This window comes from Simochromis diagramma, unplaced genomic scaffold, assembly GCF_900408965.1.
Source record: "Simochromis diagramma unplaced genomic scaffold, fSimDia1.1 OVJJ01000107.1, whole genome shotgun sequence".
Taxonomy (NCBI): domain Eukaryota; kingdom Metazoa; phylum Chordata; class Actinopteri; order Cichliformes; family Cichlidae; genus Simochromis; species Simochromis diagramma.
Window position 1 is genome coordinate 6687676 of NW_024387209.1, and position 18555 is coordinate 6706230.

Genomic DNA, 18555 nt, shown 5'->3' on the forward strand with positions numbered 1-18555 from the left:
ACTGGAAATGTCTCTGCAGCACTAGAGAAACTGATATATGTTTAGCACAAGGAGCTATTTTTTCACACATCATCTGTATTTCAGCTCAACCGAATTCACAACTGCTAATGGACATACTGATCCTTCTTCAGCGGTCAGTGGTTACATATGTAACCAACACTGCCTTGTTTTTTTTCACTCAGACTTTCTGAGAAACAAACTCTAAAGCGGAAGATTTCAGATAGAAGATGAAAGGAGGTCCTGCAGAAATTTTCAATATAAGCTCATCCAACTCATGATCTGTCACAGTTCACAGGTTGCTGTCTTTGGTGAAGTACAGAAATAAAGTTGTGTCCACTGAGGCGTCAAGGAGACTTGCAAACAGTCATATCTGGCAAAAATGAATCTCATTCAGCAATAAGAAATCAAGATGACTGTTTAAAAGGACACAAGTGCTATGCAGCAAAGTAAAACTTCAAGCTATCACATCACTGTCCCCCCGAACAGAGGGAGTAAAATCAGTTCTGTTTGTTAGTGATCTAACATCCAGTTTTCAAGATACTGTGTTCAAGTTTTGTGTGATGGTAATTTTGGTGAAAGTCACACCAAATCTTAAAATAAGTAAAAACTTTATATGAACCCACAATTTTTATGGATCGTCTTAAAACTTCACAGCAATATACCAGGCCTCAGGGGACATAAGTACCTAGGTTAGCTAAGCATTTGACCTTGACTGCCAATCTTCTGTTAACGGCTCTGCTAAATGGCTTGAAATTAACAATGTTCAGTATACAAGGAGAGGGAATTTAAGTAAACTCCAAGTATTGTACATGATGTATATGCTGTGAAAAGCTAAATTACAGATGTGATTTGAGGTTTTTTTGAGGTTTTTTTAAACATTAAACGGACAATTCACTAAATGCCACCTGCTAAAAAGCCTCCCTGAGGGGAAATTTAGAAGATCTTCTATTTTAAAACTCAGCTCCACACCTGACACACTGTATAATACTGATGGTCTTTACTTGTCTTTGTCAGGTAGGCATTTTGTGGAAACCACTCAGAGAGAGGCCAGAGATGCAGGTTTCTGACAAATAATGCAATACATATTCAAAGTATCCTGAATGAAGCCGCCAAAGGTCCACTGTGAAACAGGAAATCCCTGCAAGCCCTCTTTACATCCACGCTGGCCCCTGATGTGATTCTCATTTCCCAGTGTGGCACTCAGTGAAAACAAGTTTCAAAGCAGGTCAGTGACAGCAGCTCTGACCTTAAAGTGAGCACTGGGAGAGGCACTGGCGTTTTGCCCGGGGACACTCAAGGAGAGCATCTGGTTGTTGTGGGAACGCAAACCTGCAACCTCCCACTCAAAGGTTGATCTCACACAGACTAGCTGCGCTTCTGCTGCTGCTCAGATTTAAATCTGGTTCAGATGTTCCTGCCGATGACTCCGCCGAGGATTTCAGGTCATGCGAGGCCACTTGAGAAGCCGCCTGCAGAGTGTGGGTGCACCTGAATGACACTGAGCGTGCTCTATGTGTTAAAACTGTGGCGTTCGACCCTTTAACCTCCTGATTTCTGGTCTGAGGTTGCAGAAAAACACAAGCCAACACAAACCGCGTAGAAACACAAAGTACCAAGCAGGAAGTTCGTAGACTGGTTATTAGCTGATATCTCATATGCAAAAAGTAGTAGAATAAAACCACCTGTCACACAGAAAAATTTGATTCAAATTATGAGATGAAAGGACAGAAATCTCTCCCTGTTCGCTACTCACTTTGCTTTGCATTTTCAGCTTCGGCTTCTTTTAAACATCTCTAGGGAACTGCTAGCTTGGTGTCTGAAATGTAAATTAAATGTAAATTGATGGGGTTTTATTTGCTAGACTCTCACTTTACCTGGTGGGGTTAACTTTTATGTCCTTATAGGAAAAAGCAACAACAGGTTAAAGGACTAAAAAGCAAAAACAAGCCAAAAATATACCACAGATCAACCCACGAGTTTCAAGAGAGTATTTATTTTCTATAAAGCCTTAAAAGCCTGGTTTTGCAGTTCTAAACATATAATTAAAGGGCACATGTGCTCAAACACAGACTGAGCAAAGCCATCTGTGATATCTGTGTGACTGTGATTGATGAGATGAAGTGTAACAAAAAAATGACAAACGTGACTCTAAAAATAGCAAAACCTGCAGAGCCGTTATTCCTGGACTTCCTGCTCTCACATCTCAAACATACATACACTTGAAGAAAATACGGACTGGGTACATGCTAAAGATACTCATCTGTAACTCAGAAAACTGTCGGTGTGATTACTTTGTTGTGATCTTGTCACACATCTACAAGTTCTCTCTCTCTCTCTATCTCAGCCCTTCAATCAGCTCCCGTAGTAAGGAGTTGACCTCCAGGGCAGTCCCCCGATAACCTCTCGTGTTAAGAAGTCCAACTTTATGTTTACAGGTTGACTCTAATGAACAGCTTTGGTCTCTTTAGCTGAGTTCTCCCTCCTTTACACCTGTAGGGAGGTGAGTTATTTTAACTTTGGCACATATAGGGCCTTGGGGATAGACACGATGCACATCTTCAGCCTCACCTCCGGTGCCAGTGCCCCTTTTTAGATTTAAATTGCGTGTGGACATTGAGGGTTCTGGAGAGGAGCTGACGCCCGATATTGTCTGGCAGAGGTTCTTCTGCGCCATATGCACTGGCTCGCTGGATAACTGGGGCCCGGGCCTCCTCCCTGCCTGCTTCTGTTCCTGGGGTGGGGCTGTGGCTCCCTACACCCACTATTAGACACTACATGGAGAAACCTTATGAATACAAGCAGGCTCACACACGCAGGTTCGCACAGACACACAGTATCTTGGGCTGCCTCTGCCTCTAAAAATATTTCATATTATTAGCACTGTGTGATGTTTAGTAACATTGTCACTGTTATTTATGCATATTTTGGTCGTTGCTGTGGTTTCTCTTTCTCCCTTTTACTTTCAAACCGTCGTCTTCTACTTTTCTCTCCTTCTGTTACATCGTTTTAATTTCGTTACTTCCTATTTTTTCTTTTGCTTTCTTAAACTTACTCATGTGGCTTTTGTTAAGGCTCAAAGGTAAGGGTCACTCTGATTAAATTTAAATCTAGGTGTGCTAAAGGAGCTGGAGTCGGTGAGCTGGACCGCTCAATCGTGCCTTGTAAAGCATTTTAATGCAATTACCAGATTGATAACCTGGTTCCTGTGAGGCTATATGCACTAACAGATCATGCAAGAAGTCTGTGCATGAGTGTTGATGAGTGAAATTTTAGTTTTTGGTTAGTCTTAAACCTTACTTATTAACAGATATCTATAAAGCTAACAAGAATTAGCTTAGTATTTCAGCCACTCATCCAAATATGGTCACTTCTGGCTCCAGAAAAGCTACATGACAGCGCACTCCAAAAACCGAGAGGCTGAAAACTCTCTTTGTCATCTGTCTCCTTGCAGGCTCTGATTGGCTGTTGTTAAAGTTTACCAATGTGTGGAATTGCAAAACCCTCTCATTAACAGCACAACTACACAAACATGCACACCAAAGTCCCACAGCAGGTTTGCACTTCACATGTCATGACAGGTTAATTGGAGATTACCTTGCCCAAAACTCCCCAAACTCTGGGCGCATCTTAACCCATGATAAAAATGTTTTAGACCGAGGCCGTTTGAAAACACCAACAAAGTCCCAGAAAACTGAAACAGATACTGAGCTCGCAGCAATGGTGCTAGTTTGTAGTCATGTACTGTTTACAAGGAAACCCGCAGTGAGCTTAGATTGAAGAAGTTATTTAGATGAGTGATGGAACATTTCTCTCACTGATGAACAGGATCAACTTTCTAGGATTTCCTTATCTGGATACCTGAGCATGCATCAACAGATCGACATGGTCCACTAATTATACTAACAAACCATCACATCCCAACTGACCCAGTGCTTTAACTACAGCATAGCAGCTAGAAAGTTTTCTTCTTGCTCTTGAGTCAAAAACAGATCAAAATGACAAAGTCATGACTGAAATTCATTACAAGTACAAAAGTATTGCACTGCACAGGTGTAGAAACCAAGTAGCTAGCCATGCAGTCTGCCTTTACAAACATTTGTGAAAGAAGGGATCATTCTAAAGAGCTCAATGAATTTGAGTGCGATGCTGTAACAGCGTGCCAGTGTTGCAACAATTTAGTTTATGTAATATTTCCCTACTTATTATTAAACCCACCATCAACGTTATTGCAAAGCAGAAGTTTTTAGAACCACAGCCACTTAGACCACATGCCATTGTAGAGCAGAGTGGGCGAGTGCTGAGCTGCATCGTGCATAAAACTCTCCAAAGCCTCCTCTGGCATTAACATCAGCGCAAAGTCTGTGCACCAGGAGCATGGCTTTCTTTTACCAAGCAGCCCCTACAGGTGTAATGTGCACATAAGTGAATGTTTTTTTCCACATAGTGTTCTTTTTACATGTTTACTCATAAAAGACTAAACTGCATTTCAACAATAAGAGCAGGCTACTATGAATTATGCTAAATTCAGACTCAATGAAACTGTGCTGAGACAAGGCTTTAGTGTCTGTTTATGTCTGAGTTACATCATGTTTGCACCAGTTCTGCTTTTGTGCAATAATTTCATCTCGTAGGCTTTTAACCATAGATTTGTCTATTGTGTGTTTTAAACAAGTTAAATAAGGTGGGGTTGAATTGCTGTGTGATTCCCGTCTATACAGCGTTATACATAAATAAATACTCCATATTTGCTTGCTAGAGGCTGGACTCAAGATTAAAGTTGACAAATTTCCTTTAGCAATATAAAAGAAAACATGACATCAAATATTAATCATAAGCCATGGTCATTTCAAGAAAAAAAAATCAGTCAGCAGCTCCCACCTGACCCCTCACAATCAGCTGATTTTAACCTTTGAAACATTACACAGAGCTCAAATCTGACTATGTTAGAAAACCACTGTGACCCAGAAGGAACTGCAGCAAGATGAGTGTGGTAGGTAAAAGGGAGACCTTTCATATGCTGTAACTTGTTTTGAGCCACCGCCTATCCCACATGTTTACCCAAACTATAGCTTTTGTATTTTTCTCCAGTGACTTATGAGAAAACTGTTCAAACGTCCAGGGTAAAGGTGCTTGTCTTTTAGCCCTGAATATGGATATGAGGTCTCAAAACTCCCTTTTTCCCCCCAACAAAGTTGAGAAAACCTTCCCCCATCCTTTCAAACTCTCAGGGCCTTCAACTTGGAAAATATTCATAGCGTGAAGCTAAAATTTAACATGGATATTGTGCTTTTTTAAACAAAAACGAAAAAATCAGCTGATTATGAGAAAGTCAAGCGGCAGCTTTGCTCAGCTATGACTGATTTCATGTGGACTGACCTTAAAGTGAGTGCAGCATGACTTCACTGTGTTACTGTTTAAAAATAACAACTATCTATATCTAGAAATGACATTAGGAACCAAACAGCCTGCATCTCTAAACTTTGCTGTGATCTTAGACGTTAATTTTGTAAACACGCTTGCAGTCTAAAATGTGAAATACAGCAAGGGGGTGCAGGAAAAGTGACTTTGCTGTAACTATTAAAAGCCTGCAGCCTCTGTGGGAATGGCTGTAGGCTGAATGGATGAGCTGTAAGTGTAACACGTATGTGTAAAGCACAGCCCCTGATGAAGCCCTGCTTGGCTGACCCTGCTGTAAATAAGACATCTGCTTCCAATAATACTCCAAAACACGACATATCTGAAATCGAGGCGAGATGGCTATCGCTGCATTCCTCACAGCACAGCTCCCTGCAAGAACAATGAGCGGCCAGTGTTGTTGCCGCTCGCTTTATCTGCCAGATCTGTCCTGGAAGGGGCGTGGACTGTAAATATGAGTGTGTGTTACGTGTGTTTGTGTCTGAGAGAGAGAGAGGGGGGGGGGGGGGGTCGGGAGGGGGTGTGCTGGACTCAGAGAAACACTCCCCTGCATTCACACAAAGGCACTTTTGTCTCAGACGCGCCAACGACACCTTTTCAGAACAATAGAAACTAAAGATGATTTTGGCGCCTGTTCCCTGCTGGAATTAAGACACCAGAGCCAATATCATACCTGCAATTTAACACCTGTTTCACAACCCAAGTATGAAAGAGCTCAGTGAAAGAAGCACCCGAGTTGATCTGGAGTCGTTTGCCAAGTTCAGTGTCTGTTCATAGTTTTCTTTTGGGGTCATTTCTTGTGTTTCTTAGTACTTTTCCAGCATCTTCCCTATCTGCCCCAACCTCTCCTTGTCTTTGTTCCTACTACTGCGGTTAAAATTGAGGAAAACTCTTCAACATAAAGATGTCCTTGTTCTTAAGTACGTGCAGGATTTATTAACCCCCATGGGCTCTGTTGGTTACTCTGATGTCTCAGCTCGCCTTTGCTGGTTGACAGACTCCACACTGAGACCAGAACTGTGACTTTAACTGTGAAACATTAATTTAGTGAAAGGCTGTTATGATTGTTTACGGTAGTTTTAGTCCTTGGTTTGTCACTAATAGCCTTATTTATTTTAGATATTCTGCTCTTTTTTGTTCTTCCCAGGGATTTTATTTTTTAGAAACTGATCGATATATTAGCAGGGTCGATATGTAAGCCCATATTAGTTATTAACGACGTACCTGTATCAGCATTTATAACGGAAATTAAATGAAAATTTAAAAGGCAAAAAAAGACAAGAGAAACATCCTTTAGGCATGTTATGAATGTTTATGTTATGTAGTTTTGGCATTGCACAACTTCCCTGTTGGGCGCACGGGTTTGGAACGCTACAAACAACCAGCTGACGAGAGCAAAGTTGAGAAAAGCATGAACAAATTTTTTTAAACAACATTAGAAATGTGAGGGAGATCTGTTTATGTTTCATGTGTCTGAAAGACAAAAAAAATATCGGCTGATATATCAGGTTTTTATGATAATCAAATATCGATATTGGTCTTAAAAAACTTAAATTGGGCTGTAACTTTTTTAAAAATTGAAATAGGTTTTTCTAGTTTATCTCTATGAAGCGGTTTGTAACTTTAAGAAAAGTACTTTATAAACTTATGCCATTATAACCACACAGTTGTTTTTAAATTATTCCAGGCCTAAACTGACATCCCGACAGGCTTAAGCACGGGATAATTTGGCATTTTTAAGACTTTTTGTTAGGCACAAGCTACAGCTGTTAAGGATATTTTCCCACTGTTCCAGGAAAAATAAAAAATACAAATCTGGAACTGTTTTTTAGAGACTTTCAGTTCTTCATCACACTCATCACACTGTTTTTAACACTTATTTAATGCAACACAACACATCGCATACTCATAAGAAATGAAGTGGGACTTTCTCAAATTACCTGCTCCAAAAGTCCCATTAATCCAAATGTTGGCTTTATTAGCCAACATAAATATGCCTTTTTATATGCTTTTACTCCAAGGACTCAGTGGCATCATGATGTTTTGACCTTGATATGACAACCAGGAAGTGAAAGTTGGGATGCTCATGTTCGTCACATGTCAGTCCTAAGAAGAAACAGTGCCTCTGCTGAAAGCTGGCCCATCGCATAGAGCAACAAAACCTTAGCAGCAACATCTAACCATTTTATTCCCATGTGAGTTCAGTCTCAGAGCAGTTAGCAGAATCCTTAATATCCTTAGCTTGTTTACACTGTTTTTTTTTTACAACTTGAACCACAAACCATGCTGCTGTAGAGAAGGTAAACAGACTGGTATTTACATTGTGCTCTCCTACTTAATTTTTAGTGCTCAAAGCACTCTCTCACATGCCTCTTTCACACAAGTGCTTTTTAACTTAAAATTCACACACTCGTACTCAAATGGATGCATCAAAGGCAGCTCAGGGATCAGTATTTTACCCAAACATACTTCAACGTGCAGGCTAGAGGAGCCAGGGATCAAACTAGCAACGTTCTGATTGGTAAATGACCCACTCCACCTCTTGAGTCACAGCCACCCAAAACTTTACACCCCATCCACTACTAACCAGGGTCGACTCTGCTTAGAGATCGGCAGGTTCAGGGTGGTATGGCTGTAATCCAAAGACCCCCTTCTAAAGGTTCTTTCCTGGACTTTCAGGGTTTAAAAGGAACCATAGTGCTAAAGAGGACCGGTCTGAATTATCTTAGTGCACTTTTGACAATTTAAAATCAACAGTGGTGCTATAGAGAACCAATCTAAAGGATTTTTAAGGGTTTAGAATGAACCATGGTGCTACCTCCTAAAGTTTCATTATTGTACTACTATGAGAATAACCATAAATAATAGGTTCTTTACTGGATATTTCAGGGTATTAAGGGACTGAAATGCTACAGAAAAAACCTTTTTAAAGGTTTTAATGACCCACGGTGCTACAGAGAACCTCTTGAAGGTTCTTCATTGCTCTTTAAAGAGTTTAAAATGGGTCATCGTTCATTGGAGAACCCCTCAAGAATGCTTTGGTGTTTTCCCGTCCTGGAGCGAGAGAGCCGGATGTGACACTAGTATGTCCCAGTGGCAGCCAGCGGTACTGCAATGAAAGAAATTCCCAAGCTTCTATTATGCTGAATTTGGAATGCCTTAGTTTTACATTCACAAGGCAATTTGTAAAGTCCAGGAAAGTTTTTTTTTTTTTTGCTTTGACGCACCTAAAAAGTAACCGTTATTCAACTGAATTGGCACCACTTTGAAGTCCAGTATCCAGCTGCAATAAAACATTTGTGGGAAGGAGTCAAGTAGCCTCCTCCAACACCTCTGGGACGGAGTTTAACCCCAAAACAGGGCAGGCCCTCGTTTCCTAACATCACTGCAAGTTTCTGCAGCCGGCTCCAAAATGTGGAGGCTGATACGTCAAGAACGCCTGCAAGCATTTCTCATGCAGATGTCCAAATACTTCTGGCTACTCGTTGTGCAATTCAACCTTCTTGTTATTGTTTTACAACTTTGTACAATCCATCCGCCGTCTCTTTGTCTCTGTCACACATGGACATTAACATAAATTTAAATTCTTCCCTTGTACAATACAGTGTAAACATAAAGGTACACTGCCGCAGGGCAGGCTGCTGTAACGCCGCCTCCAGACCTCTCTGTGGGCTTAACTGACTCTCACACTCACAACTCCCTCACTCAACACTGTTTCCTGAAAGAAAAAAGAAAAGAAAGACAAACTTTTCCTAAAAACTGAACATGGCAGACTTACGTAACCCTTTGCGTGACACTGAACTATGTTAATTTGAGTGGAGGGAGGGAAAAAACAAACTCCCCTAAAACACATAGAGAGAGAAGGAAAAAGACAGGAAAAAAGTATGTTGTGGCAGTCGGAGGAGGAGGAGGAGAAAAAACAGAGCGAGTCTCAGATTACGCCATCCTCCCTCCCTCCCTCCCTCCCTCCTCCCTCGTGGAAACATTGCGTGAGAGCGCTCTACGTCCTGATTATGATTAATGCAGGTAGTGCCACACACATACGCACACATACACTGAAACTGCGGTTCTGGCTGGGTTCTGCCGTGGGTCCCTGCTCAGGCCTGTGGTTCTGTACGGGGCAGTTAACACTCCGTCTGGCTTGTTAAAGCTAAAAATCACAAACTGGTAAAAATCACAGTGAGGAGGCCAGCGTGGCTGAGAGCAAAGAGTTCTTTATGGCACAGCAAAGGGTCTCAAACAATATATATCCCCAGGACGCTTTAGAGAACCCTTCTAAAAGTTCTTTATAGCACTTTTAATGGATTGAAATGTCCATGCTGTTATGGAGAACCTTTCTAAAGGTTCTGTGCTGCACTTTCAAGAGTTTAAAGCAACCACTTTGATACAGAGAACCCTTCTACAAGGTCCTTAAAGCACTTTTAAGGGTGTAAATGATCAACGGGGCTATATAGAATCTACAAAGAACCCTCTAAAGGTTCTCTCCTGCATGTTTAAGTGTTGAAAATTAACACTGATTCTATAGAGAACCAATCTAAAGTTCTTTCCTCGATTTTCAGTGTTTCGAATTAACTATATCCCCCCTGGAGAATCCCTCTGAAAGTTCTTCATGGGAGTTGTTTAAACTGAACCATGGTGCTATACAGAACTTCTTTAAAGGCTCTTTACAGCACTTTAAATATGGTGATAGAAGGTTATAGAAGATCCTCTACAAAGGCAACAACACAACTAAGGATATCAGCTGAAATGCAACAGGATGTTATGGTGCCCCATGATGCCTTAGAGGACTCCCATACAGTGGCCCATGGTGCTACTAAGTCTTAACAGTATGGTTAAGGGTCTATTATTAACTTACTGAGCATTGTTCTCTGGAGAGCCTGCAGAGCAGCGTAATGTGTCCAAGACTCAAATACAGTGCTTTATAAAAACTCTCCAAAGTTATTTACACCCCTATGAGAGGTCTGATGAGGACACTTCAGGATGGTGTTTTGGAGAACCTCTAGAAAAGCACCTTGAATAATATAAGTAGAACAATTAGAGCCTGATGCTTTATATAACCTCTAAAGGGTTCTTTCCCAAAGGGTCTAAAATAGACTTACATACTTGTGGTGACTTTGGAAACAGCAACACCATCTACTTGATCCTTTAGACATCCTCACTCCTATACAGTATCTTCCATCCATCAGTACCACAGGGGGCCTCTAAAGGATCTTTGAAGCAGATTTATTAATGTTTTTTAAACTATGTGGCCATTGCGTACCAGAGTACTGGATTACAATCGGAAGGTTGATGGTTAGAGTCCCGGCTCCTCCAGTCTAAAGAAATCACATGAGCACCAGTTGGTTTAAGTGTCAATGAAGAGATTTTTTTCCCACTAGTTTACATCCAGTTTGAATTGTTGTTTCTTTAAGAACATTCTAGTTCAGTGGCAAGAGAAAAGTCCACTTCTAGTGGTTTATTCACAGTAAAATTCATGAGCAATAAGCCTATCATTAGTAATATCTCTATTTTTTTTCACTTTAGAGGGCTGGGCAATCTGAGGGCTCTGTTCTTCTGTTTTTGTGCAAAGAATAACTTTGTGGTTCCCAAACTGAAGACCTCAGGGACCTGCAGCGGCGCTCGAAGGGCTTCTAACAAGTCCTGAAACATCATCTCTGACAAAGCACAGAAGAACAAAGATTCACTGTGCTTGGCTTCCCTACAAAAACGGGATAATGAAATGAGCAAAACTCCGTCCAAAAACGGTTCCTTCTCTATGCAGAGGTAGTTTTCAAATTGCGCCGTTGGGGGGGGGGGGTTTCTGAGGCGTCCTGATTGGGGAATCAAGAGGGAAACAAAGATACTATACATATATTAAAATCATAAGTAGAATCACAGGAAGGTGGTACGATGAGATTTCTGATGTGGGGTTTCAGTCTTTACAGTGTCAACCTCCCCGCCTACAGGGCACACTCAAACAAAAACTCAAAAGATAAATTCCAGTTCAGCACCATCCACTTCTGAGGAGTCCTTTAAGGAGTTTTTAAAGGCCACAGATCAGTCTGGGAAGGCCAACTGTCCTAGATGGTATAATTAGATTTAAATGATACTGAAGCAACAGTTAACTTTATTCTCCACGCAGTGCTGCTGGACCTCAGCACTTCACATTACCTCGGGGTGGCTGGCCAGCATTGCATAACCACTGCAGGGAAAAATAGACTTTATAGCCTTATGGATTCAACAAGCCAGCTACTATTGCACACACACACATAGAGGGCACAAACACGCTTATTGCAATGTAACGCAGGCTATAATACAGGAGTAGTGCAGGGATGTTTGCACAGCTGCACCTAAAAAAAAGGAAAAAGAGATCCCTGGTGTTAGAAAGCTTTACTGTGACATGTATGCATGCTTTGGGGAGAAAAACACATAGATTGTTGCTCAATATAAACATTAAAAGCCACCAAAGCGAGGTGTTTTAACAGGATTACACGTCCTAGCTTCTATGGAAGGTCAAAGGGACTGCCCGTACTGGCACAACTGTAGTATTACATTAGTAAACAGTAAAAAGCGTTATAAAGCTGGTATAAACCACACCACGGAGCTCATGAAGTGCAATAAAACGTCTGTCTTTAGCTCTCCGGTCACCTCAGACACCTCAGAGTGCTCGGAGGTTTTGCTTTGCGGTGTTTGGGGAGTTGACTTACATTTTCTGGACGGGCTTCTTCCGTTTCTTCGCGGCGTAAAGCGCCGTATTCGGCAGCATGTTGAATTCAGAAGAAACAAAGTGAGCTACAAGTGGCTTTATCCCGGCTTTATGTGCGCGTTAACAGGTCCGGGCGTGTTCAGAAGACTCGCATGGCCTCGAAAAAACTGAAAAGGAGACGATTAGAAATCCCCCCTCCTCTCGGTCCTCGACAGCTTCGCGTCCCGAGTGCCTCTCAGCCGAAAAAAAACTTTTTGTTGTCTTTAATCGAAACAAGCCTCTGGTAGAAGTTCAAAACTACCACAACTTTTTATTTCCACGACGTGTAGGCCTCCTCGTCCGAGATACGGGCGAGTAAAGCGACTTTTAGGCGTTAAAAGAGTGAAAAGTCCTCGGAGTAGTTTTATGTAAGTCCTCGGGCTGCGCGTCACCTCCGTAGTGATTTGACAGGGCCGCTCAGCCGCCGCGCGCTCCCGTGGCGGTGAGTGTGAATGTATGTGTGTGTGTGTGTCACTGTAATGAGAGAGCAGAATATTTAAGGTGGTCCAAATGTGGGCCAACTGAAATACACACCGCAGCCGAGGAATGGTTAGGAAACCGCATTCCAACCGGGAAGACCTTAAGGACTGTTTTTTTTTTTATTGTAACGCTTGTATAAGGCGTTTATTAACAAAATAAATAAAAAGTTAGTCTTTAAATAATATTTATGCTCATAATTACAATTACAGTTATTGAAAAGCTATATATGTTAATATATATATATATATATATATGTATAGAGAGAGAGAGAGAGAAATATTTTCTGATATTTGCATTTATGTACAAATTCTTCAATACTGTTAACATTTTTATGAAGCCCAACAGACAAAATAAAATTTAATATTTACTTATATTATGTAAACTTATGATGTAATACTTAAAAATTGATACTATAATCTATACTTACTTTACACTTACATTATGTTTACTTAAAAGTACACTTACATTATATAAATTTATGTAAGATTATAAAGGAATACATCTAAATTAATACTATAGCATATTCTTCCATTATGCTTACATTTTGTGGACTTAAATGTATACTTACATTAAATTTTAATAAATTGTTCAGTAGGGGAGACCGGGGATAGTTGTAACGTGGGTCAGTTGTAACACTTCCAATTTCTCCAATCAGGGCTAAGTTTCAAATGATGTGATTCATCCTGTGCATGCCCAACTCAGTTCTGCTATCACATGTGAAAAATCAGCACATTTTGTCAAACACAGACAATTTAACACGAAAAAAAGCAATTTGTATGCCAAAAAGTAAGTTTTTCTACTTTATTTCAATTTCTAATAGCATTATCTGCTTTGCAGTTAAACTCATCAAACTTAAATGATGTTATTTGTATGTCTATGGGGATATATTCTGTGTAGGTCTTTAGTGCTAATGTTTTAGCCGTTGGCTGTAATGTTAGCTAGTTCATGGCTATAGGAGTCTGGGTCAGTTGTAACAGCAATAGTCTGGGTTAGTTGTAACAATAATGCAGATGTTACAACTTACCACACTATTACTTTAACTTATATTAAACAAGTTGGGGCAACGACATCAGCAGAGAGAGGTTCACTGGTCGCTTTTGTATATGCGGTTAATGCCATTGGCAACACAATTCCTCCACTGTTTGTGTTCCCACACATACATTATGCAGACCACTGTGTCAGAGATGGACCAGTAGGAAGTACTGGTAGTGGAAATAAATCAGGATGGGTGCAAGAAACAGATTTCCTCACCTTTCTGAAGCACTTTGCAAACCACACCAAGGTAAGCCATGATAAAAAGTAATGGAATTGCGATGCTGGTGAACAACTACATTTTTTCAGCTTCATTGTTATGTTCAAAATTGGTGCAAGAGTTGTAGGTTATAATGCCCACTGAGCCAATGAGGCCAAACTCAAGAAAGACCAACCAAAATTAATGAAATATTCAGTTGCAGAAAATTCCATAACTTGTCTTTTTTGGGGGGTTGGAATATGTTCAAAAGCTAGATTTCTGCATTCTGTCACACACACACAGCTACATAAATGGCTCTAAGTGCATTCATGTGTTGAATAAACAAAGATTACATGTTAATGTTTTGTTAGTACCCTTATTTCATTGTGTTACATCTCACCCCAGGATATGTTACAACTAACCCAGACTATGGGGTTAATTGTAACATTTCACTCTTTGTGTTTGAGGCCATATCATGCAATGAGTAATTGTGCTGCAGAGAAAATAGCTGCACTATTTAATAGCCGAGACATGTAAATACTTTGCATTACATTTTGAATCCACTACCTTAAAAGAGCTCCAATTTACAGACAGAAATGTCAAAAATGTTACAACTATCCCCGGTCTCCCCTATTGCAAATGCTCCATACATTCCAGTAAATAAATAACTTAAAATTACATCAAACAGTAATATTACTGAGAAAAATACATATACATGGCCATATATATGGCATTTGTTTTGCCTATAAGCAACAACTAGTTATAAATTTATTTAAAATTTTCCTATAGGCACTAGTATATCTACAACGATTATATTGGTTAAATAAACAGAATTTAAAAGTTCTAAAATTATTTGAACTCATTACTCTAATGTCTAACATAATTTCATAAAGAAAGTCATAATTAAAAATTCAATCAATGTAAACACAAATGAAATTAAAAATATCAATGGATTATAAATCTTAAAACGTACAAAAAATTAAATACAAATTAATTTAAAAAAAATTAAACAACTATTATACTTTACATTTAGTCATGTATTTTTTGTTTATTTCTTATTTCTGGCATGTACAACATTTCCTATAGTGGAGTCCATTGATGGTAGAAGTAGGACAGGATCCTTCAGATACTAGACGCTGGTGGGGGCAGAGATGGAGCAAGTGGAGACTTGGACGAGGATCTCCATCTGGCCAGGATGAAGTGGAGTTCGGAGTCTGAATGGCAGGATAACAGAAGATAGCTGATATATAAAGAGCATAGAAGTGACTGATTGGCTTGCAAAAAGTGGGCAAGAAAAGGATTAGGTCAGAATCTGACAGTGTGGCAAAGTGTAAGTGGTGTAAAGGACAGACTGGTGTCCCAAACACCCAGGAATGCAGGTATATGAATGAATGCATATCTGTTTCATTGAACATACACATAAGCTTTATAACAAGGATGTAAAACCCATTTTGATCACCAGTGGGCCGAACAAATATGAACCATAGGTCCACATTCAGTCTTCAGAGAAAGAGAGTTTCCACAGGACTCAGTACAGTCTTATGGAAAACTAAGTACACCTCATAATTCAGTAGCTCGTAAAACCACCTTTAGCAGAAACAACTTGAAGCAGTCGTTTTCTGTATGACTATCAGTCTCTCACATCACTGTGGGGGAATTTTGGCCCACTCCTCTTTACAATGTTGCATCAGTTCATTGATGTTTGTGGGCGTTTGTTTAATTACACCTCTCTTAAGGTCTTGGCAAATGAGGTCAAGGTTTAGACTTTGACTCTGCCATTGCAGCACCTTGTTTCTTTTTCAGACTTTTAGTTGTAGATGTTATTGCAGTGTCTGGAACCCAGTTTCGGCCAAACTTTAGCTGTCAGACAGACGGCATCACATTTGACTCTAGAATATTTTGGTATACAGAGGAGTTCATGGTCGACTCGGTGACTGCAAGGTGCCCAGGTTGTGTGACTGCAAAACAAGCCCCTCCACCACCGTGCTGACAGCTGGCATGAAGTGTTTGTGCTGATATACTGTGTTTGGCTTTGTGCATTATGGCCACACATCCCCACTCTGGTGTCATCTGTCCAAAGCACATTGTTCCTGAAGTCTTGTGGTTTGTAGCACAGCTTTGCATCAGCCTAAGCTGTGCGGTTGTGTTTGTTTTACAAAGAAGCAGCTTTCTCCTGGAAGTGATGAAAGCATCATGCGACTGTAACATTTACCCTGCTACCCGAGGACTATTGAGTCCGAGATATAGCTCTTGGATTTTTTGCAGTTTCTGAGCATTGCACGATTGGTCTGGATCTTGGGGTGAAATTGCTGGCACATCCACTCCGGGAAGACTGTGGCATTTTTCATTGGACTGTGAAGAATCCTATGAAGATGTCATTTTTTCCACATTGTTGGACTTCCACCCTTTTTTAATTGTAAGCATGTACTATTCTGAAATGTATGAACCATTCAAAAGATTAATAGTACAAAATATTCTGAAGGAATATTTCATCCACAATGAAATTTATAGACTCCACTAAATCTTCAAAAGCACAAAAACTGAATTAAATAACCAAATTTTATGTCTATCTGTCTATTCTATTAAAAATTTCAAAATATTTTTTAGATTTTATTGGAAAAAAACATTTGATCAGAAAAATGAAAAACAACCATAACAAAAAACACACCAACACTTGTCCCCTTGTTTTTTAGTCTTGAAGAGCTTTGAGCGGTCAGTGAGACTAGAAATGATATATTTAAATCCCAGGAGGGAACATCAGTTCAGGCTGATTTGCTACGTCAGTATCTGTTCACCGTATAAGTCACTGATCCAACTGAGATCCTGGCTACTTAACAGGGCTGTTCATTTATACAAAAAAAAAAAAAAAACTAAGACAGTTTTGTTCACTGTCTGGTCCAAAATTCCTCCCACAAAAATCTCTCTTGAGCAGAAAAGATTTGATAAATGTCGGTAAGGCTGCTAACAGAGAATCACCAAGTTACCAAATTCAAGAATTAAGTGATTCACCAATAAGGATGTGAGACAACTTTAAATAAATTTGCAGCCAAAACACACCTAATGAAAGATTTAGCACATCAGCAGCAAAAGAAATCACAAAAAACTCAATGCAGTCTTAAAACATCTGTATTAGAAAGTGGTGACAAATGGGAACACAGCTGAACTGAATAATAACTAATGAGACAAAGGGAACACGGGATACCAAAATAAAACAGGAAGAAACTAAACGAGAACAGAAACACAGACTGCAAACTGACACACACACAAAAAAAGGGAAACAAAACGTAGCGACAAGACTGAATAAACACAGGGGACACGATTTACTAAACACAGGAGACAAAACTCTGAGATAAATGAATACTCAGTGCACGAAATACACGAATATTCAGCAAGCAAGGAATAATCGAATGAAGATTAGAAAGTCAAAAAGCTCAAACACTGGGACAACCGACCCAGGACCACACACAGGCTGTTTTTACTTATTTATTTATTTATTTGTTTTTAGAAACAATGTTTAGATTTAAAAATACTGGTTTAAAGGGGGCTGCATACTTTTGGACATCTTTACCTTTATCATCATTAAGCTGATGTTGATTTTGCACTTAGGATTTATTTCCCCCCCCCCTTCCTTTTTTATCTAGTGGTTTCACTTACTCCATCAATCACCAGAGGCTTACTCAAGCTACACAAACTTTTGAAGGCCACACTGGCTCAGTTTGGACAGGACATGCTGGTTTGGCCTGTCCTTCAGGTCATCTGAGGACATTTTTTGTGCCCTTCAGAGAATCCAGACCCTGAAGTGCAGCCCAGCTTATAAAACATCAAGTTTGTTTACACAGCCTTAAAATAGCTAGTGGTCGAGCTCAAACTAAAAACATGAAATTTGGGAGATTTTCCCAGGGCCGTGCAATTTGAAATGTTTAAAAATCACTCGGGTTTTACATAAAAATGAATGATTTGGCAGCACAAACTGTAAAACCGTCACTAACTGGGTGTTATTTGAAGTTGAAGGCCGGTTTCTTTGTCATGTGGCTGAACTCTGCCTGTACTGACAGAGGTTTGCAGTTAGAACAAGGTGCGTGTACATGTTTACTCAATGTTTGGGTCATTTGACAGCCCGTGTCCTCCTACGGTCTGTCAGAGGTAGGTGATCCAGGCGTTACAGGATTGTGAAAGTGAACGATTCGTGTATTGTTTATCGTTTCGGTGTAACCACTGTCAGCATGATATATCATGGTGTTTTGTGCTAAGCGAGGGGCTTGTTTCGGCACACCAAATCCATTCCTTGTGAACTTTTTGCCTGAAAATAAGAAGCTCAGAAGCTCCACTGGTTCAATCACAACATCTGTCTGGTATAAAGTAAACTGGAACTTTTGGGGTCGATTTTTTATTTGTGACTTCTCAACACGATGGTTCAGGTTGTGTAACACACCGCTGACTTCCAAGACTGCAGTTGTAAATATGAACTGTCACGCATCGGGATTCTGCTGGATGGAAACAATGACAAAAAGCAGCACCAAACAAAAGGCGAGGTTTTTATTTAGAGCTCGAAGCTCAGCTCGCTTTGTGCTGCAGAAAATGCACCTCGGGCCTAATACACGTAATTTATTTAAAGCAAAACCCCAGCAAGAAAAGCCTGATTCATACTTATGCAGAGACAAACACACAGAATGTGCATTGACAGACAAACGTGGTGCAGCTTTAT

At 40.1% G+C, this 18555-nt stretch overlaps 1 protein-coding gene across 1 annotated transcript in view; it reads right to left on the reverse strand.

The window, feature by feature from the left end:
• Positions 1–12578, reverse strand: part of ahr2 (aryl hydrocarbon receptor 2) — a 98183-nt gene extending 85605 nt beyond the window's left edge. Inside the window, exon 1 of the mRNA XM_040051369.1 lies at positions 12102–12578. Within this exon, the coding sequence (XP_039907303.1) occupies positions 12102–12160 (59 nt within the window). The 5' untranslated portion in view covers positions 12161–12578. The remainder of the gene's footprint in view (positions 1–12101) is intronic.
• Between the last annotated feature and the right edge of the window lie 5977 nt (positions 12579–18555).